General features: G+C 55.0%; 1 protein-coding gene across 1 annotated transcript in view; it reads right to left on the reverse strand.

Annotated features, from left to right (window-relative positions):
* LOC140410158 (transmembrane protein 132C-like) overlaps positions 1 to 22654 on the reverse strand; it is a gene marked incomplete at its 3' end in the record, with an annotated part of 139252 nt that overhangs the window by 6767 nt on the left and 109831 nt on the right. Inside the window, exons 5-9 of the mRNA XM_072498120.1 lie at positions 20873 to 21071; positions 17586 to 17729; positions 12320 to 12525; positions 6910 to 7195; positions 2881 to 3072 (exon numbers count right to left, since the gene is read on the reverse strand). Coding sequence (XP_072354221.1) covers positions 2881 to 3072; positions 6910 to 7195; positions 12320 to 12525; positions 17586 to 17729; positions 20873 to 21071 — 1027 coding nt within the window. The remainder of the gene's footprint in view (positions 1 to 2880; positions 3073 to 6909; positions 7196 to 12319; positions 12526 to 17585; positions 17730 to 20872; positions 21072 to 22654) is intronic.

The raw sequence follows: 22654 nt of genomic DNA on the forward strand, positions 1-22654 counted from the left end.
GTTGCAGTAATGTTATTCAAAAAATCTGAGTCCAAATACATATAGGCAGTATATCTGCTAAAGCTGTGATTAAGGGGTCATAAAAGTGAGATAATTATTGATTCCAAATATTTACTTGTTTACTCACAGATGATAATGGAATATCGTTTATATTTGGACAGTTCGCTGGAGTGTAGATAATTAATGAGGGATGGAGGTTAGCCCTAGCTGAGCAGGCCATGGGACATCTCAGTGGGATACAGATGATGGATTTAGTGGGAGGAGCCAGGTCTGTCTGTAGTTTTGCCGTAGGATTGGAGTCTGACGAGACCAAAGGATGTTCAGGGTGTTTCTGAAAGGGTCTATCTCCAAAGTCTCAAGAGGAACGCAAGTTACCCTGTTCTGTTAACTTTATTTATAAGTGGCCTTTGAACTGTATTGGGTTGGAATATTTATAGTGAAGTTGTTGGACATAAGTTACAGTTTTTCCTTATGTTTAAGAACTGTTTGGCTGTTAATCACAAACCTTCTTATATGCTAATGTGGTGTTTAAATTAAATTTAGTTTCACATAAAAGATACCCATTGGTCAGTTATCACTCCTGGAGTGAAGTATGGCGTAAAAGCACAACAGCACCAAAATACATCACCTCGCACTTCTCCCAGTTACGTTCCGCCTGCCACCCCTGCTAGCCTGTTTCCTGCAGGTGATTCATATCGCCCTCACTCACTCTTCGCCCCTGCTCCAGGTGTGGTACCATCCGGAAATCTCACTCCACCTTCATTTATTTCGATCATCAAAAAAAGGTCCAAGCACTGACCCTTGGAGACAACCACCGTCTAACTGGCTGCCGTCCATTAAAAAAAAACTATCCTCCTTGACTCTCTTTATCCTGAAGACAACTCTTTGTCCAATGGGGCAATGGCCCTCCTAGTCCGCCACCACATCATTTTGTTAACCAGCCTTTCAATCTTGTCAAATGCTCCCTTAAATTCCCCCTAGACAACATTCGGCGCATTCCCTGTTACTTTCAACAAAAAGTTCAATTAAGTTAGTCTTTTGCAAATCCCCAACTAACTCACACCTGGAGTACAGTAAATGCACACAGTTTTTGCTACAGAAAGGATATTTTTAGAATTATTTTACAGGATGTGCCCATTTCATTTAAGAGTCAACCACTTGGCTGTGGGTTTGGAGTCAAAGGTAGGCCAGACCAGGTAAGGGCGGCAGATTTCCTTCCCTGAAGGACACTGGTGAACCAGATGGTTTTTCACGACAATGGACAATGGTTCCATGGCCATCGCTCGACGACAACTCCAGATTTTTACTGGATTCAAATTCCACCATCTGCATTGGTGGGATTCAAACCTGGATTACCTGGGATCACGAGTCCAGTGACGATCCCACCAGGTCTCTGCTGCCCCCTATAGGCAGGACTTGAAGCAGTTCCGAGAACGTTCACCCAAGTGATTCCTGAGTTCCGGACGTTATCTTTTGGGGAAAGGTTGGGCCCGTACTCGTTAAGAGTTCAGAAGCATAATGAGAGGGGATCTTATTGAAACACACAGGATTCTGAGGGGGATTGTCTGGGTGGATGCTGGTAGGGGGGGTAGATTACCCCTCGGGGGATAGACTCGAACTAGGGGGAACACTGTCCAAAAATAAGGGGGTTGAAGATGGAGTTGCGGAGACCTCACTACCCTGGAGAGCAGTGGAGGCAGGCTATTTTTAAAGGCAGCGTTAGAGAGATTCTTCATTAACAAGGGAGTTGAAGAGTTTGGAGGTAGACGGGAAAGGAGAGTTGAGGTCAGAATTAGATGATATGGTGGAGCATCGCGAGGGTCCGAATGGGCTACACCTCCCCTGAATTAAGTATGATTGCATGTTCCGCCTCGGACTCTCCCCTTTTACCCCGCCTCGGACTCTTCCTGCTCCCCTCGCCCTTTCCCTCACCCTGGCATGGATTCTCCCTTCCGGGGACTAAGCCCCCACGCCGGCGGGAAAACCGGCCCCAACGACTCTGGCGTCAATGGGCAGCATCTAGGGGGCTAGCTGGACGGCGGAGGGGCCGGCGCCGGGGGACGGCGCAAGTTCGCGCATGCGCGGAACGGCCGTCGTGATTCGGCGCAAGCGCGAGGGGTTCTCTTCTCCGCGCCGGCCACGGCGGAGCCCGAGAGTGGCCCGGCGCGGAAGGAAGAAGTGCCCCCTAAGGGAACAGGCCCTCCCGCAGGTCGGTGGGTCCCGATCGCGGGCCAGGCCACCGTGGCCCCCTCCCCCACCCCGGGGTTCGATCCCCCCCCCCCCCCCCCCCCCCGGCGCCGTGTGGGACCATATGTAACCCACGGCGGCGGGACTGGCCAAAAAAACGGACGGCCCGCAGAATCGCCCGGTGGGGGGGGGGGGGTGGTGGCCCCCAACATCTCCCTTCCCCCGTCCGTCTCGGACCTTTCCCCTTCCCTCCAGTTCCGACCCTTCCCTGTTCCTCCTTCGCCAACCAGCGTCTCCTTGCAGCCGCGATCTCCTTCCTTGTCTCTTCCTTCAGCTGGCGCCGGGGTCTTCCGCCGCTGTTTTGGTGAGCCGGGGAGGGCGGGGGGGGGGGGGGGGGGGGGGGGCGGTGGGGGAGGCGGGGAGCAGCGGAAAGGGGCGGAGAATCGAGCAGGAGTCCCAAACCCACCCACGCCAATGACGCAACTGATGTCAATTCGGACCACGTTGGCGGGTAAGCGAGTCGTCGGATCCCCACGCACTCGGATTCCCACACCGACGCAAAACCGCGGCAGGTCCATCACCTACGTGCCCCTGGCGACCAGAACCTTCCGGGGATGGACTTCCCCCCCACCCTCCCCCCCCCCACTCACTGCGCCCCTTCGCCTCACTCTTGAGGGTACCCGGCCCGCCTACCTGTTTGGGCGTGTGAAAGGACTCCTGCGCGGTCGCCGTGGCGATGATCACCTGAGGCTGCTGCCGGTCATGCCCGAGGGCCAGCCTGATCCCGGTGACCAGCTGGACGTCCACGTCGGTGATGGTCACCTTGTCATCTGCGATGGTCACGGCCTGCTGGCCAAGGATAGAGCCCGACACTGGAGACAGGACCTGGCCAGCGGGCGGAAAGGGAGGACAAAGAACACAGAAGGAAAGGAATGTTGAACGAGGCCAAGGATGGCCCATCAGGGCAGAAAGACAAAAACAACACGAGCAGGGAGGATCATGCTCAGGCCCGAGGCCTCAATAACTAGGCTCTCAACAGCTGATCAACGCTGGAGGGTCCACTCTCCTCCCTATCTCTGTAACCTCCTCCAGCCTCTACAACCCTCCCTATCTCTGTAACCTCCTCCAGCCCCTACAACCCTCCCTATCTCTGTAACCTCCTCCAGCCCCTACACCCCTCCCTATCTCTGTAACCTCCTCCAGCCCCTACAACCCTCCCTATCTCTGTAACCTCCTCCAGCCCCTACAACCCTCACTATCTCTGTAACCTCCTCCAGCCCCTACAACCCTCCCTATCTCTGTAACCTCCTCCAGCCCCTACAACCCTCCCTATCTCTGCAACCTCCTCCAGTCCCTACACCCCTCCCTATCTCTGCAACCTCCTCCAGCCCCTACAACCCTCACTATCTCTGTAACCTCCTCCAGCCCCTACAACCCTCCCTATCTCTGTAACCTCCTCCAGCCCCTACAACCCTCCCTATCTCTGTAACCTCCTCCAGCCCCTACACCCCTCCCTATCTCTGTAACCTCCTCCAGCCCCTACACCCCTCCCTGTCTCTGTAACCTCCTCCAGCCCCGACAACCCTCCCTATCTCTGTAACCTCCTCCAGCCCCTACAACCCTCCCTATCTCTGTAACCTCCTCCAGTCCCTACACCCCTCCCTATCTCTGTAACCTCCTCCAGTCCCTACAACCCTCCCTATCTCTGTAACCTCCTCCAGCCCCTACAACACTCCCTATCTCTGTAACCTCCTCCAGTCCCTACACCCCTCCCTATCTCTGTAACCTCCTCCAGTCCCTACAACCCTCCCTATCTCTGTAACCTCCTCCAGTCCCTACACCCCTCCCTATCTCTGCAACCTCCTCCAGCCCCTACAACCCTCACTATCTCTGTAACCTCCTCCAGCCCCTAAAACCCTCCCTATCTCTGTAACCTCCTCCAGCCCCTACAACCCTCCCTATCTCTGTAACCTCCTCCAGTCCCTACAACCCTCCCTATCTCTGTAACCTCCTCCAGTCCCTACAACCCTCCCTATCTCTGTAACCTCCTCCAGCCCCTACACCCCTCCCTATCTCTGTAACCTCCTCCAGCCCCTACACCCCTCCCTATCTCTGCAACCTCCTCCAGTCCCTACACCCCTCCCTATCTCTGTAACCTCCTCCAGTCCCTACAACCCTCCCTATCTCTGTAACCTCCTCGAGCCCCTACAACACTCCCTATCTCTGTAACCTCCTCCAGTCCGTACAACCCTCCCTATCTCTGTAACCTCCTCCAGTCCCTACACCCCTCCCTATCTCTGCAACCTCCTCCAGCCCCTACAACCCTATCTCTGTAACCTCCTCCAGCCCCTTCAACCCTCCCTATCTCTGTAACCTCCTCCAGCCCCTACAACCCTCCCTATCTCTGTAACCTCCTCTAGTCCGTACAACCCTCCCTATCTCTGTAACCTCCTCCAGTCCCTACAACCCTCCCTATCTCTGTAACCTCCTCCAGCCCCTACACACCTCCCTATCTCTGTAACCTCCTCCAGTCCCTGCACCCCTCCCTATCTCTGCAACCTCCTCCAGCCCCTACAACCCTCCCTATCTCTGTAACCTCCTCCAGCCCCTACAACCCTCCCTATCTCTGTAACCTCCTCCAGTCCCTACAACCCTCCCTATCTCTGTAACCTCCTCCAGCCCCTACACCCCTAAATATCTCTGTAACCTCCTCCAGCCCCTAAACTCCTCCCTATCTCTGTAACCTCCTCCAGTCACTACAACCCTCCCTATCTCTGTAACCTCCTCCAGCCCCTACAACCCTCCCTATCTCTGTAACCTCCTCCAGCCCCTACAACCCTCCCTATCTCTGGAACCTCCTCCAGTCCCTACAGCCCTCCCTATCTCTGTAACCTCCTCCAGCCCCTACAACCCTCCCTATCTCTGTAACCTCCTCCAGCCCCTACAACCCTCCCTATCTCTGTAACCTCCTCCAGCCCCTACAACCCTCCCTATCTCTGTAACCTCCTCCAGCCCCTACAACGCTCCCTATCTCTGTAGCCTCCCCCAGCCCCTACAACCCTCCCTATCTCTGTAACCTCCTCCACCCCCTACAACCCTCCCCATCTCTGTAACCCCCTCCAGCCCCTACAACCCTCCCTATCTCTGCAACCTCCTCCAGCTGCTACAACCCTCCCTATCTCTGTAACCTCCTCCAGCCCCTACACCCCTCCCTATCTCTGTAACCTCCTCCAGCCCCTACAACCCTCCCTATCTCTGTAACCTCCTCCAGCCCCTACAACGCTCCCTATCTCTGTAACCACCCCCAGCCCCTACAACCCTCCCTATCTCTGTAACCTCCTCCACCCCCTACAACCCTCCTCATCTCTGTAACCCCCTCCAGCCCCTACAACCCTCCCTATCTCTGCAACCTCCTCCAGCCGCTACAACCCTCCCTATCTCTGTAACCTCCTCCAGCCCCGACAACCCTCCCTATCTCTGTAACCTCCTCCAGCCCCTACAACCCTCCCTATCTCTGTAACCTCCTCCAGCCCCTACAACGCTCCCTATCTCTGTAACCTCCCCCAGCCCCTACAACCCTCCCTATCTCTGTAACCTCCTCCACCCCCTACAACCCTCCCCATCTCTGTAACCTCCTCCAGCCGCTACAACCCTCCCTATCTCTGTAACCTCCTCCAGCCCCTACAACCCTCCCTATCTCTGTAACCTCCTCCAGCCCCTACAACCCTCCCTATCTCTGTAACCTCCCCCAGCCCCTACAACCCTCCCTATCTCTGTAACCTCCTCCACCCCCTACAACCCTCCCCATCTCTGTAACCCCCTCCAGCCCCTACAACCCTCCCTATCTCTGTAAACTCCTCCAGCCCCTACAACCCTCCCTAACTCTGTAACCAACTCCAACCCTACAACCCTCCCTATCTCTGGAACCTCCTCCAGCCCCGACAACCCTCCCTATCTCTGCCACCTCCTCCAGCCCCTTCAACCCTCCCTATCTCTGCAACCTCCTCCAGCCCTTACAACCCTCCCTATCTCTGCAACCTCATCCAGCCCCTACAACCCTCCCTATCTCTGCAACCTCCTCCAGCCCCTACAACCCTCCCTATCTCTGTAACCTCCTCCAACCCTCCCTACCTCTGTAACCTCCTCCAGCCCCTACAACCCTCCCTATCTCTGCCACCTCCTCCAGCCCCTTCAACCCTCCCTATCTCTGCAACCTCCTCCAGCCCCTACAACCCTCCCTATCTCTGCAACCTCCTCCAGCCCCTACAACCCTCCCTATCTCTGCAACCTCCTCCAGCCCCTACAACCCTCCCTATCTCTGTAACCTCCTCCAACCCTCCCTACCTCTGTAACCTCCACCAGCCCATACAACCCTCCCTATCTCTGGAACCACCTCCAGCCCCGACAACCCTCCCTATCTCTGTAGCCCCCTCCATTATCAGCCAAGTAACCAGCCGCCTAGGCCCGAGGGTCTAGAATTTTTTCCCTATGTCGTCCACCCCTATCTGTTTCTGGCTTTAAGACACCACTTCCTCTTTGCTCAGATTGCCCTGATATCTCCTCACCAAATTTGTTGTCACATTTTGTCTGATAACATTTCTGTGAAGCCTCTCGGGATCTTGTATTTTTTTAAGGCAGGTTCTGAGGGGCCATGTAAAGTGTGGGAGCTGTGGTCGACTTCTCCCTGGTGTAGGCCCTGCCACCCACCTCAGTCCCACTCACCTGCACGGTCGTCACCCCCGGCCTCAGGCCGACCAACGTCCTCCCCTCCTTCACCCTCGCCACTCCTGGGTCCCCGACCCTCACCAACGGGGCGACCATCTCCGTCACGTCGACCTGCCAGCCCGGGCCCAGCTTGTGCACCGCCGGCCCGCCGGAGGCCGGGGCCGGCCCCGCCACGAACTGGGTGAGGACCCACAGGGCGGCCTGCTGATACCGCAGCCAGCATCCTCGCCCCTTGCCCTCGCCCGCCTCCTCTTCATCCTTCGCCTCGGTGTCTCCGGCTGGGCTGTTCCAAGGGAAAGAGGAAAGGTTACCTCGGGAGCGTAGGCCGATTGCCTCGGAGATTTACCAATTTAGTTCCAGCCATTTCAGAGGGGCGGGGGGGGGGGGGGTGGGGGGCGGGGGGGGGTGGGGGGTGGGGAGGAGGGGGGAGTTAAGAGTCAACCACTTCGCTGTGTGGGGTCCGAGACTCGCATGTAGGTCAGACCGGGGTAAGGACGGCAGATTTCCCTCGCGCAAAGGGGAACCGGGGGCGCGATTCTCCCAGCCCCCACCGGAGAATCGCAGCAGCCGCGCCCCGATGGCGGCCCGCGGTCCTCCGAGGCGCGGAGAGTCGGCGCCATTTGCACCGGCGCGTTTGGCAGAGTGTGGTTAACCACCACTGTTCACTGTTGTTATTATTCACTGTTACTGACTGCTGTTGTGTTGGTGCTTCTGTTGGCTCCGCCTGTGGCTCCGCCCCTCGGGGGAGGTATATAATTGGCAGGCCTCAGTGCGGGGGCAGCAGCAGGCTGGCGTACGTCTTAAGCTTGTTAAAACCACTGTTCTCTTCTACAACCCGACTCGCGTGAATTGATGGTCCATCCCACCCCTGGTCGTGCCGGCGGGAACTCTGCGCGAAGGGTCGGGATGCGGCCTTTCGGGGCGGGGAAAAGCGCTCCTTCACCGCTGGGGGGGGGTCCACCGATCAGCGGGCCGGCCTCTCCCCCCCCTCCCCGGGCCTACTTTGGTGCGCTTCCGGCCCCAGAGCCCCCGCGCCATGTTGCGTGGGGGCCGCAGCGTTCACCGCGCCGGTTGGCGCCGCCCCCCAGGATGTAAGGCTGGAGCGGCGTGAACCTCTCCAGCGCCGTTCGTCCTACACCCCTCCCTATCTCTGTAACCTCCATCAGCCCCTACAACCCTCCCTATCTCTGTAACCTCCTCCAGTCCCTACAACACTCTGTAACCTCCTCAAGCCCCTACAACACTCTGTAACCTCCTCCAGCCCCTACAACCCTCCCGATCTCTGTAACCTCCTCCAGCTCCTACAACCCTCCCTATCTCTGTAACCTCCTCCAGTCCCTACAACACTCTGTAACCTCCTCAAGCCCCTACAACACTCTGTAACCTCCTCCAGCCCCTACAACCCTCCCTATCTCTGTAACCTCCTCCAGCCCCTACAACCCTCCCTATCTCTGTAACCTCCTCCAGCTCCTACAACCCTCCCTATCTCTGTAACCTCCTCCAGTCCCTACAACACTCTGTAACCTCCTCAAGCCCCTACAACACTCTGTAACCTCCTCCAGCTCCTACAACCCTCCCTATCTCAGTAACCTCCTCCAGCCCCTACAACCCTCCCTATCTCTGTAACCTCCTCCAGCCCCTACAACCCTCCCTATCTCTGTAACCACCTCCAGCCCCTACAACTCTCCTTATCTCTGTAACCACCTCCAGCCCCTACAACCCTCCCTATCTCTGTAACATCCTCCTGCACCTCCAACCCTCCCTATCTCTGTAACCTCCATCAGCCCCTACAACCCTCCCTATCTCTGTAACCTCCTCCAGTCCCTACAACCCTCTCTATCTCTGTAACCTCCATCAGCCCCTACAACCCTCCCTATCTCTGTAACCACCTCCAGCCCCTACAAGCCTCCCTATCTCTGTAACCTCCTCCAGTCCCTACAACCCTCCCTATCTCTGTAACCTCCATCAGCCCCTACAACCCTCCCTATCTCTGTAACCTCCTCCAGCCCCTACAACCCTCCCTATCTCTGTAACCTCCATCAGCCCCTACAACCCTCCCTATCTCTGTAACCTCCTCCAGCCCCTACAACCCTCCCTATCTCTGTAACCTCCTCCAGCCCCTACAACCCTCCCTATCTCTGTAACCTCTTCCAGCCCCTTCAACTCTCCCTATCTCTGTAACCTCCTCCAGTCCCTACAACCCTCCCTATCTCTGTAACCTCCATCAGCCCCTACAACCCTCCCTATCTCAGTAACCTCCTCCAACCCCGACAACCCTCCCTATCTCTGTAACCTCCTCCAGCCCCTACAACCCTCCCTATCACTGTCGCCTCCTCCAGCCCCTACAACCCTCCCTATCTCAGTAACCTCCTCCAACCCCGACAACCCTCCCTATCTCTGTAACCTCCTCCAGTCCCTACAACCCTCCCTATCTCAGTAACCTCCTCCAACCCCGACAACCCTCCCTATCTCTGTAACCTCCTCCAGCCCCTACAACCCTCCCTATCACTGTAACCTCCTCCAGCCCCTACAACCCTCCCTATCTCAGTAACCTCCTCCAACCCCGACAACCCTCCCTATCTCTGTAACCTCCTCCAGCCTCTACAATCCTCCCTATCTCTGTAACCTCCTCCAACCCCGACAACCTATCTCTTTAGCCTCCTCCAGCCCCTACAACTCTCCCTATCACTGTCGCCTCCTCCAGCCCCTACAACCCTCCCTATCTCTGTCGCCTCCTCCATTATCAGCCAAGTTGCCAGCTGTCTGGGCCCGGGATCTTGTATTTTTTTAAGGCAGGTTCTGAGGGGCCATGTAAAGTATGGGAGCTGTGGTTGACTTCTCCCTGGTGTAGGACCTGCCACCCACCTCAGTCCCACTCACCTGCATGTCCGTCACCCCCGGCTTCCCCCGGGTTGTAGGGACTGGAGGAGGTTCCAGAGATAGGGAGGGTTGTAGGGGCTGGAGGAGGTTACAGAGATAGGGAGGGTTGTAGGGACTGGAGGAGGTTACAGAGATAGGGAGGGTTTAGGGGGTGGAGGAGGTTCCAGAGATAGGGAGGGTTGTAGGGGCTGGAGGAGGTTACAGAGATAGGGAGGGTTGTAGGGGCTGGAGGAGATTACAGAGATAGGGAGGGTTTGCCAGGGCTGGAGGAGGTTACAGAGATAGGGAGGGTTGTCGGGGCTGGAGGAGGTTACAGAGATGGGGAGGGTTGTAGGGGCTGGAGGAGGTTACAGAGATAGGGAGAGTTGTAGGGGCTGGAGGAGGTTACAGAGATAGGGAGGGTTGTAGGGTCTGGAGGAGGTTACAGAGATAGGGAGAGTTGTAGGGGCTGGAGGAGGTTACAGAGATAGGGAGGTTTATAGGGGCTGGAGGAGGTTACGAAATAAGGAGGGTTGTGGGGGCTGGAGGAGGTTACAGAGATAGGGAGGGTTGTAGGGGCTGGAGGAGGTTACAGAGATGGGGAGGGTTGTAGGGACTGGAGGAGGTTACAGAGATAGGGAGAGTTGTAGGGGCTGGAGGAGGGTACAGAGATGGGGAGGGTTGTAGGGTCTGGAAGAGGTGACAACCGAACCGGTTGCCCCCGCGCCCGCCTCGCTCCGCCGTGACACTCCCCCCTCCATTCTGGACAATCGCGGCCCAGATGTTTTTCTCTTTGAAGCGACAATCGATGGTTGCCACGGTCACCGTTAACGAGACGAGCTCCGTGCCGCAGAATGCAAATTCCATCTCGCCGCCCTGGCCAGATTGAAACCCAGGTTTCCCCAGGAACATTAACCTACAGCCTCGGAGTCGTCCGTCCTGAGGCCCAAATCCCTCCTTGAAATGCCCACTCTACTGTCAACGCTGGCGCAGAATTATCAGCATGTCCGCCATTTCCTCAGTTACATTGACAGCATCTCGGTTTGCAATGGGCCCATGGGGCTCCGGGCCTACTCTTTTCCCCAAATGTCGCAGTAAAAGTGTTTCCTGGTGATTTGAGCATCCTTTACCTGGGTATATTTTTGTGCTTCTGCACGCCCCTCTTTCGGTATTATGTTGCTTCCTACCTCTCTAAGTTGTCACGGCTGTCTTTTTCGTTTGTCAAATCGAGCTATAGGCCCTCAGGGGGATAAATCTATATGAAATGCCCTGTGAACGCATCGATTTACCCATAAGCAGACTGGTCCAGTTTACCGCGAACAGTCTCTCTCGCAGAATCCCTACAGAATCCCACTCGGCCCATCAGGCCTGCACTGAGCCTCTCGAAGGTCAGCCTACCTCGGCCCGCGACCCCCCGCCCTCTCCCCGTAACCTAAACTGCGCACCCCTGGACGATAAGGGGCAGTTTAATCACGGCCAATCCACCTGGCCTGCCCGTCTTTGGACTGCGGGGAGGAAACCGGAGGGCCCGGAGGAAACCCACGGGGGAGACACACGGGGGGGGGGGGGGGGGGGGGAACGCGCAGACTCCGCGCAGACGGTCACCCGAGCCGGGAATCGAACCCGGGACCCTGGAGCTGCGAGGCAGCAGTGCTAACCACCCCTTCCATTTCAAGTCAGAAACATTTGAGAGGGCGACATTACTGCGGGTCTGGAGTCACGCGCATGCCAGACCGGGAACGGAGGGCAGATTTCCTTCACTAATGGATATCAGTCAAACAGATGGGTTCTTAAACGGCAATCTGATAGTTGCTTGGACACCGCTGTTCAGGCGAGATTCCAGATGTATTTATTTATTAACAAATTTAGAGTGCCCGATTAATTTTTTCCCAATTAAGGGGCAATTTAGCGCGGCCAATCCACCCAAGCTGCCCATCTTTGGGTTGTGGGGGCGAAACGCACGCAGAGACAGGGAGAACGTGCAAACCCCACACGGACAGTGACCCAGAGCCGGGATCGAACCTGGGACCTCGGCGCCGCGAGGCGGCAGGGCTAACCCACTGCGCCACCGTGCTGCCCGATCCCAGATTGATTTCAGTCGCTGAATTTACTTCATCCGGATTTAAGCCCATGGCTCTGTATCGTTGGTCAGCCTCCGGCCGACCGTTTCTGGGTGACTGTTTTCGAGGAACGAGCACCGGCTGGTTTAGCTAGACAGCTGGTTTGTGATGCAGGACTAGGCCAGCAGCGCGGGTTCAATTCCCGTACCAGCTGAGAATTCTGAATTCTCCCTCAGTGTACCCGAGCAGGCGCCGGAATGTGGCGACTAGGGGTTTTTCACAGTAACTTCATTGCAGTGTTAATGTCGGCCTACTTGTGACAATAAAGATTATTTATTTAGGTCTCCACCTCCGAATATATGTCCACACAGGTGTTTTCCAGCGTAACCGTGAACAGAGAAGTTTACAACGGTGGAAGTTCTTCACAAAAAATGAGCCAAGAAGTGACGTTAAGGCGGGAGGGATGTGCAGCAGTCGATTCCCCTTACCTGTCCTCAGATTGGATGGGCACCCGCCAACCTTTGACCTGGCTGAGCTGGGAGTCCGAGAGCTCGACCCGCAGTGGCAGCTTGGGCACCCAGGCGGCGAGGTGGAGGGTGGCGCTCAGGCGCTCGTACGCGAGGTCCACCCGGATGCTTTGTCGCCCTCCCGTCTCTTTCCCGTCCACGTAGACGTAGTCGCAGCCCTTGGACACCTTAACGACAACAGCCTGCATTGACATAGCGCCTCGAAGAGGTCGGAACGCATTGCCGGGGCTTCGCTTGAGAAATCACGACAACTAAATGCCAGGAATAGCAATCAACAGCTCGATCAGAAAGGGAGGTTCCACGGAGCATCTGAAAGGAGGTGACGAATGTAGGGATTTCGGCTACGTTGTATTAAATGTATTTGGTGCAGTGAGGGTGAAAAGCCTGGGTTTGTGTGTATGACTGCTGCGGTAGTATTTTTAACAATCCTGGTTTGATAGCTCAGTTTTTGGGAGCCAGAGGTACAATTAACACATCGTAAAAGTTTGTGCCAATGGAGTTTTGTTTATATTACGATGGCTATCTGCAGAGTAGTTAATTAGAGTGATTGTGTTAGTTTAGTGAGATGATATAGTTAATGGAAGCAGTCAGGTGCTGAGGTTCACTTTGTGGCAGGAAGATGAGCTGGGGCACTTCTGAATAAATACAGCCCGAGATTCTGCATGGTTCTGACAGGGGTCAGGTCTATCTTTTCCAACCGTCTCATAAAAATCTTTGCGCAGCAATTATTCCTCAGTGCTGACAGTATTTAAAAGTGAATTGAGAGCTTAAATGGGTTTGTTGAGGGCAGCACGGTGGCGCAGTGGGTTAGCCCTGCTGCCTCACGGCGCCGAGGTCCCAGGTTCGATCCCGGCTCTGGGTCACTGTCCGTGTGGTTTGCACATTCTCCCCGTGTTTGCGTGGGTTTCGCCCCAACAACCCAAAGATGTGCAGGCTCGGTTGATTGGCCACGCTAAATTGCCCCTCAATTGGAAAAAATTATTTGGGTACACTAAAATTAAAAACAAAAATGGGTTTGTTGTTTGAGTGGGAATAAAGATAGCAGTTAAGGGTATTCTATTCACTGTATTGAGCCGTATTGTTTCAGGAGCAATTGTAAGTTATTTTCTGGTGTGATGTTAAAGATATTTTAATACTGCGTTAGTAATAAAGTTTGTTTTGATAAACCGTATCCCTGTTACTTTTTGTAATCACTCCTGGAGCATCCTTTCCTCAGTCTTATAAAATTCAAATTAAATATTGGGGATTCTGGCCAGCGTCCTCGCCACTGCTGAGATCTGCTCTGGGATGGTATGAGACGTTAAGGGAGGGAATTCCAGGTTCAAGGCCCAGGTAACTGAAGGTGCAGCCTCCAACTGTGGAGTCATCAAATCAGAGATGCACAAGAGACCGGAAATACAGGAGCACAGGGATTTCAGAGGGTTGTAGAGGCTGGGTGAGGTTACAGAGATAGGGAGGGTTAGAGGGGCTGGAGGGGGTTCCAGAGATAGGGAGGGTTGTAGAGGCTGGAGGTTACAGAGATAGGGAGGGTTGTAGGGGCTGGAGGAGGTTACAGAGATAGGGAGGGGAGTAGGGGCTGGAGGGGGTTACAGAGATAGGGAGGGTTGTAGGGGCTAGAGGAGGTTACAGAGATAGCGAGGGTTGTAGAGGCTGGAGGTTACAGAGATAGGGAGGGTTGTAGCGGCTGGAGGAGGTTACTGAAATAGGGAGGGTTGTAGGGGCTGGAGGAGGTTACAGAGATAGGGAGGGTTGTAGGGGCTGGAGGAGGTTACAGAGATAGCGAGGGTTGTAGAGGCTGGAGGAGGTGACAGAGATGGGGAGGGTTGTAGGGGCTGGAGGAGGTTACAGAGATAGGGAGGGTTGTAGGGGCTGGAGGAGGTTACAGAGATAGGGAGGGTTAGAGGGGCTGGAGGGGGTTACATAGATAGGGAGGGTTGTAGGGGCTGGAGGAGGTTACAGAGATAGGGAGGGTTGTAGAGGCTGGAGGAGGTGACAGAGATGGGGAGGGTTGTAGGGGCTGGACGAGGTTACAGAGATAGGGAGGGCTGTAGGGGCTGGAGGAGGTTACAGAGATGGGAGGGTTGTCGGGTCTGGAGGAGGTTACAGAGATAGGGAGGGTTGTAGGGGCTGGAGGAGGTTACAGAGATAGGGAGGGTTAGAGGGGCTGGAGGGGGTTACATAGATAGGGAGGGTTGTAGGGGCTGGAGGAGGTTACAGAGATAGGGAGGGTTGTAGAGGCTGGAGGAGGTGACAGAGATGGGGAGGGTTGTAGGGGCTGGACGAGGTTACAGAGATAGGGAGGGCTGTAGGGGCTGGAGGAGGTTACAGAGATGGGAGGGTTGTCGGGTCTGGAGGAGGTTACAGAGATAGGGAGGGTTGTAGGGGCTGGAGGAGGTTACAGAGATGGGAGGGTTGTCGGGTCTGGAGGAGGTTACAGAGATAGGGAGGGTTGTAGGGGCTGGAGGAGGTTACTGAAATAGGGAGGGTTGTAGGGGCTGGTGGAGGTTACAGAGATAGGGAGGGTTGTAGGGGCTGGAGGAGGTTACAGTGATAGGGAGGGCTGTAGGGGCTGGAGGAGGTTACAGAGATGGGAGGGTTGTCGGGTCTGGAGGAGGTTACAGAGATAGGGAGGGTTGTAGGGGCTGGAGGAGGTTACAGAGATAGGGAGGGCTGTAGGGTTTGGAGGAGGTTACAGAGATGGGAGGGTTGTCGGGTCTGGAGGAGGTTACAGAGATAGGGAGGGTTGTAGGGGCTGGAGGAGGTTACAGAGATGGGAGGGTTGTCGGGTCTGGAAGAGGTTACAGAGATAGGGAGGGTTGTAGGGGCTGGAGGAGGTTACTGAAATAGGGAGGGTTGTAGGGGCTGGTGGAGGTTACAGAGATAGGGAGGGTTGTAGGGGCTGGAGGAGGTTACAGAGATAGGGAGGGTTGTAGAGGCTGGAGGAGGTTACAGAGATAGGGAGGGTTGTAGGGGCTGGAGGAGGTTACAGATAGGGAGGGTTGTAGGGGCTGGAGGAAGTTACAGAGATAGGGAGGGTTGTAGGGGCTGGAGGAGGTTACAGAGATAGTGACGGTTTTAGGGGCTGGAGGAGCTTACAGAGATAGGGAGGGTTGTCGGGGCTGGAGGAGGTTACAGAGATAGGGAGGGTTGTAGGGGCTGGAGGAGGTTACAGATAGGGAGGGTTGTAGGGGCTGGAGGAGGTTACAGAGATAGTGACGGTTTTAGGGGCTGGAGGAGGTTACAGAGATAGGGAGGGTTGTAGGGGCTGGAGGAGGTTACAGAGATAGGGAGGGTTGTCGGGGCTGGAGGAGGTTACAGAGACAGGGAGGGTTGTCGGGGCTGGAGGAGGTTACAGAGATAGGGAGGGTTGTAGGGGATGGAGGAGATTGCAGAGATAGGGAGGTTTGTCGGGGCTGGAGGAGGTTACAGAGATAGGGAGGGTTGTAGGGGCTGGAGGAGGTTACAGAGATAGGGAGGGTTGTAGGGGCTGGAGGAGGTTACAGAGATGGGAGGGTTGTCGGGTCTGGAGGAGGTTACAGAGATAGGGAGGGTTGTAGGGGCTGGAGGAGGTTACTGAAATAGGGAGGGTTGTAGGGGCTGGTGGAGGTTACAGAGATAGGGAGGGTTGTAGGGGCTGGAGGAGGTTACAGAGATAGGGAGGGTTGTAGGGGCTGGAGGAGGTTACAGAGATAGGGAGGGTTGTAGGGGCTGGAGAAGGTTACAGAGATCGGGAGGGTTGTAGGGGCTGCAGGAGGTTACAGAGATAGGGAGGGTTGTAGGGGCTGGAGGAGGTTACAGATAGGGAGGGTTGTAGGGGCTGGAGGAAGTTACAGAGATAGGGAGGGTTGTAGGGGCTGGAGGAGGTTACAGAGATAGTGACGGTTTTAGGGGCTGGAGGAGGTTACAGAGATAGGGAGGGTTGTAGGGGCTGGAGGAGGTTACAGAGATAGGGAGGGTTGTCGGGGCTGGAGGAGGTTACAGAGACAGGGAGGGCTGTCGGGGCTGGAGGAGGTTACAGAGATAGGGAGGGTTGTAGGGGATGGAGGAGATTGCAGAGATAGGGAGGTTTGTCGGGGCTGGAGGAGGTTACAGAGATAGGGAGTGTTGTAGGGGTGGAGGAGGTTACTGAAATAGGGAGGGTTGTAGGGGCTGGTGGAGGTTACAGAGATAGAGAGGGTTGTAGGGGCTGGAGGAGGTTACAGAGATAGGGAGGGTTGTAGGGTCTGGAGGAGGTTACAGAGATAGGGAGGGTTGTAGGGGCTGGAGGAGGTTACAGAGATAGGGAGGGTTGTAGGGGCTGGAGGAGGTTACAGAGATAGGGAGGGTTGTAGGGACTGGAGGAGGTTATAGAGATAGAGAGGGTTGTCGGGGATGGAGGAATTTACTGAGATAGGGAGGGTTGTAGGGGCTGGAGGAGGTTACAGAGATAGGGAGGGTTGTAGGGGATGGAGGAGGTTACAGAGATAGGGAGGGTTGTAGGGGCTGGAGCAAGTTACAGAGATAGGGAGGGTTGTAGGGGCTGGAGGAGGTTACAGAGATAGGGAGGGTTGTAGGGGCTGGGGGAGGTTACATAGATAGGGAGGGTTGTCGGGGCTGGAGGAGGTTACAGAGATAGGGAGGGTTGTCGGGGCTTGAGGAGGTTACAGAGATAGGGAGTGTTGTCGGGGCTGGAGGCGGTTACAGAGATAGAGACTGTTGTAGGGGCTGGAGGAGGTTACAGAGATAGGGAGGGTTGTAGGGGATGGAGGAGGTTACAGGGTTAGGGAGGGTTGTAGGGGATGGAGGAGGTTACAGAGATAGGGAGGGTTGTAGGGGCTGGAGGAGGTTACAGAGATAGGGAGGGCTGGAGGGGCTGGAGGAGGTTACAGAGATAGGGAGGGTTATAGGGGCTGGAGGAGGTTACAGAAATAGGGAGGGTTGTAGGGGCTGGAGGAGGTTACAGAGATGGGGAGGGTTGTAGGGGCTGGAGGAGGTTACAGAGATAGGGAGGGTTGTCGGGGCTGGAGGAGGTTACAGAGATAGGGAGGGTTGTCGGGGCTGGAGGAGGTTACAGCGATAGATGGCGAGGCGTGAGCTGTTTTGAAACAAAGGATGTTGAATTTTAACACTGAGTTGCGGGGGTGGGAATGGAGATCCTGAATCACGAGGGTGGGGCGGGAATGGGAATGGGAGCCGTTCGCACACTGACGCGCCACAGCAGTGGCTGAACATGAACGGCAGGCCTCACCTTAACAATACTGCTGTCCTCCGACCTACAGTCCACAAACTCGGTCACATCAGTCACCAGGCCACTCCCGTCCACCGTCAGCGCTTTGATAGGCACCGTCACCAAACGCCCCGTCAGGACGGCCGTGTTGAGGATCTCCTGCTCCTGTTGGGAAGTCCAAGGGTCAGAGAGGGTTCGGTGCAAAGTTCAATAAACTTTTTTTTTTAACTACTGGACGAGTTCGAGTCCTCCTCATCGAGATTCAAAACACCTCATCACTAACCAAGGATTGAGTAGCCCATGTTACCCACCACGCAGGTAACAAAACAGCGGGAACCCTCACAACATTTAAGAAGCGTTTCGATGAGCACTTGAGACCCCCCACAGCTACGGAGCAAGTGCTGGGAAATGGGATTAGAATACATCGGGGCTGGGCGGCTAGCACATAGACGATGGGCCGAAGGGCCTGGTTCTGTGCTGTCACACTCAGCGACGACAAGATCAATTCTCTTTATCTTTTCACGTGCCAAGCTGCCTTGTCCAATGGAAGGGCTGCTTCGTGTCGCAAGCCACATAAATCCATGGAGCAGATGTGGTCCCTTGGAACGCTTACACATGACAACTGCTTCCCGGGTCATTCGTTCCCAGCTCGGTACTCCTAACACGACAAAACACAGCACATCAGCCTGTGGTTCGCCACCGCCTCGGAGCGGCAACCCGCATTCTGTACTGGTTTACCCACGCTTAAACTCTACGCCGCCTGTCTCACCCAACCTTCCTGACTCAGGCCAGGTGAGAGTCAAACAGGGCAGTGCTCCCGCAGGTCCAGCGGCCAAGTGTGAAAGCAGTGGAGCGAAGGGGGACACGCCCCTCTTTTTTACAGCACTGGTTGCCGTAAAGCAGGTCACCTTAAAGCCCACCACCCCCCCCCGCCCCCCGAGAGCGTGCAGACTCCGCACAGACACCCGAGACTGGGAATCGAACACGGGCTTGATTCCAAGGCCGTGATGGTCCTCCTTAAGAGCCGAGGCGGGCAATGCATTTAACTGAGGGTTAATTGGAAGGTTTTTGGTCAAGGTAAATTGTTACAGAACGGGCGAGGATCTGAAACGAGGGCTGATTTAAGATAATCGATGTAACACCGGAGGGGGAGGAATGTGGCGATTATTTTTTTTCAATCAGCGCAATGCGTTGAGGTGATTAATGGGTTGCAAGCAGGTTCGACAATATCTTTCAAACTGCAATTGGGCAAATACTTGGAAATGAATAACTTCCAGGGGCAACTGGACCGGTGGCGAAAGCAAAAAATGCCGCAGATGCTGGGAATCTGAGCTAAAGGCAGGAAACGCTGGGAAAACTCAGCAGGTCCGGCATTGAGCCACATTTCCAAGCCTTGGGCCTGCAGCGATGCTCCAGTGAACCCCAACGCAAACTTTAAACACCGCCAACCTCCTCTTCCGGTTAGGCGCGCCGCAGCCCTCTGGACTCCACGTTGGGTTCAACAACTTGAGACTGCGAGCTTTCCCCTCCATCTTCCTTTGCCTGGAAGCAAATCCCTCCCCTACCCCCTCCCCCACTGGCATTTGTTCATTAGTTTGGATTTCACCGAGCACTGGCCTTTAACCTCTTGGGAACACATTCTGCTGTCTTATCTTTCCGCCACCATCAGCACCTCCTTTAGTCCTTAATGCTACCATTAACACCCCCTTTGTCTCCTGTCCATTGTATCTTTGTCAATCTCTCCTTGGCTTGGATTTATCCCTAAGCTTCTAGTCTGCCCCACCTCCTCCACCCCCCTTTCCAACTGTATAAACAGAGAACATACAGTGCAGAAGGAGGCCATTCGGCCCATCGAGTCTGCACCGACCCACTTATGCCCTCACTTCCACCCTATCCCCGTAGCCCAATAACCCCTCCTCACCTTTTTGGACATTAAGGGCAATTTATCATGGCCAATCCACCTAACCTGCCCGTCTTTGGACTGTGGGAGGAAACCGGAGCACCTGGAGGAAACCCACGCACACACGGGGAGGATGTGCAGACTCCGCGCAGACAGTGACCCAAGGCCGGGAATCGAACCTGGGACCCTGGAGCTGTCAAGCAACAGAGCCATCCACTTGTGCCACCGTGCCGCCCCCTAATGTCCCATCATATACTTGTGGCAATAAAGATTATTTCTACCTCCCTTCAGTTCTGAGGAAGTGTCACATGGACTCGAAATGGTAACTCTGCGTTCCTCTCTCCACCGACGCTGCCCGTTTTCCCGGCACTTTCTGTTGTCAACTTCCACCGGTGAGTTGGGTTTGCTGGGAACCAACTAAGCAGTCACCCTCACTGCCGCAGAACGCAACACTGGAATCAATCCACTCCCTCCCGGAACCCTGGCTAGGCTTCCGAAGGAATGGATGGCATTCAGGGAAAAGAAGAGAGAGGGAGAGAGTGCAGAACACAGGCGGGGCGATGGAACAGTCGAGGGAAAAAAAGAGGGGAACTGGGTGAGGTAAAACGTAGAGAGATGGGGAGGATGGAAGAGAGGGGAGCGGAGAGGGGTTTGAAACGGGGAGAGTGAGGAAGGGAGGGAGATAGATTAAGGAAGGGGAGAGAAGTAGAGGACAGCACGGTGGCACAGTGGTTAGCACTGCTGCTTTACCCAGCACCAAGGTCCCAGGTTCGATTCCCCGCTGTTACTTCTCAAGGGACAAGTCACACTCGCTCATGTTAAGAAGAAGAATCTTTATCGTCACAAGTAAACCAAAGTTGGACCATGTATGGGCAGCACAGTGGTTAGCACTGTGGCTTCACAGCGCCGGGGTTCCAGGTTCGATTCCCCGCTGGGTCACTGGCTGTGCGGAGAGTATGCACGTTCTCCCCGTGTCTGCGTGGGTTTCCTCCCACAGACCAAAGACGTGCAAGTTAGGTGGATTGGCCGTGATAAATTGCCCTCAGTGTCGCAAAAGGTTAGGAGGGGTTATCGGATTATGGGGATGGGGTGGAAGTGAGGGTTTAAGTGGGTCGGTGCAGGCGCGATGGGCCGAATGGCCTCCTTCTGCACCATACGTTCTATGATGCCAGAGCGGGGAGAAAGGGAGAGGGGGAAGAGAAAAATGGAGGTGAAAGAAAGAAGGGATGGGGGTGAGAGGGGGAGTGGAGTGAGTGAGGGGGAGTAAGGAAGGGAAGAGAAAGCAAGAGGGGGGGGGGGAAGGGAGGGTGGAGAGGGTGAAAGGGGGGGAGGAGTCGCACTGACTGAGAGAGTAAAAAAAAAATCAGGCATAGGGGAAACCCTCTCCCCATTCACAGCCTCCCGTTACCATGGCGATGATGACGAGGCCCTGGACGTCTCGTTGGGTGACCATGAGCTCGGTGATGATCCTGTCGCGTTCCAAAATGGCCGCCCGGCCTCCGTACTCCACCTGCCACGCGATACGCCGCGTGACCGCTTCGCCAACAAACTCCTCCATCTCCAGTTCCAGCCAGGCGATATCCAGGGCATCCGATCCGGGGCTGTTGCTGGACATACAGGGAACGAGAATGAGGGTCAGGAGGGAGAGAGAGAGAGCGGGATGAGGGAGAGATACAACGAGAGCCAATATCTGAACATTCATAACAATGTTTAAGGTCCTGAAACATTCCAGGGCAGTTCCCAGGAGAATTATAAACAAATGGTGGCACCCGATCCACATTAGGACGTACAAGCCCAGTGTGGTGATATACATCACTGTAAGTACACAAAGGGTTAATGTACATGCGCTACACCTAGCTAGACACTAGAGGGAACACCAGACACATAACACACAGTCAACCAATAGGTCAGTAAGATAGGACACGACCAATGGGCAGTCACGATACACACAGAGGTGACACTACCACAGGAGGGCATTACACCAACCCATATAAAAGGACACATCACACATGCTCAGGCTCTTTCCAGTGGAGACTCTCAGTGAGTACAGACACAGGGTTGATTGAACATCACTCCCACCACGTGGATTGTAGCAGACTGGTTCGTCAGTCTGAGTAGCTATAGCAGGATTAACAGTAGCGTTGAATCCAAGTAGGAGAATTGTTAATAGTTCAATAAACGTGTTAAAGCTATCTCCAAGTCTGAACCTTCCTTTGTCAGAGTGCACATCAAGGAAGCAGCTTATGCTACGACAAGAGCATAACAAAACATGGTACCAGGACTGAACTGTTTCAATCCATATAGTTAATACTCAGCAAACAGTGACTACCAGCAACAGCAGCCAGACAAGATGATGTTCGAGATTCCGCTTCCACAGCAGCTGAGGTACCAAGGCAATCTCAGAGAAAACTGGCGTGGGTTCAGGCAGAGATTCGAGATCTACCTGGAAGCATCCGACCTAGATGGCGTGGCCGATGCAGAGAAAATAAAGCTTCTACTTACCATCGCGGGTCCAGAAGCAGCTGAAATCTTCCAGACCTTCAAATACTCATCGGGGCAAAACAAGAGCGATTTCCAGGCAGTCCTGGACAAATCCTGCGAGGAACATACAAGAAGAAAAGGTAAAAGTGGCGGCAAAACTCACTGCGAGGTAGGCTTGCAGCAACGAACGGCAGCTTTGAATTGCAGCCATCTTGGAAAAGGTGCTCCACATGCGCAGTTGCGCGAAGAGCGCACAGAACGGGAAGGTCCGTTTGTGCATGCGCGAGAAGCCGCGCATGCGCACTTGAGAAAAAGGCCCCAAGTAAAGGAACAACGATCTGCGCATGCGCAGTCACTTCCTACGCTCTACGTCACAAGCATTGTGACGTCAGAAGCCCCGGACCACGCCCACTTCAAGGGGAAATGTCCCAAAACATGAAAAAGCAGTAAAACCCGATTCCTTCACCTGGAACGGCAGCACAACGCCTGAACTTCGACCAGTCGCTGAAAGTACCCTCCGCAGAACCCTGCAACAAGCAGTTAACACCGCCCTAAGAGATGATAAAGTCCTTGAAGACCATGACTCAGACCTTGAATTCTTCTTTGGACATCGCGAGCCCAGTGCCAGCTCCGACACAAAACGTGATGATATGGTCTTGGAAGACAACGACTCAGACGAAGCTTTCACCTTGGGAGGAGGCAACCCCAG

This window comes from Scyliorhinus torazame, chromosome 4 (genome assembly GCF_047496885.1).
Source record: "Scyliorhinus torazame isolate Kashiwa2021f chromosome 4, sScyTor2.1, whole genome shotgun sequence".
NCBI lineage: Eukaryota > Metazoa > Chordata > Chondrichthyes > Carcharhiniformes > Scyliorhinidae > Scyliorhinus > Scyliorhinus torazame.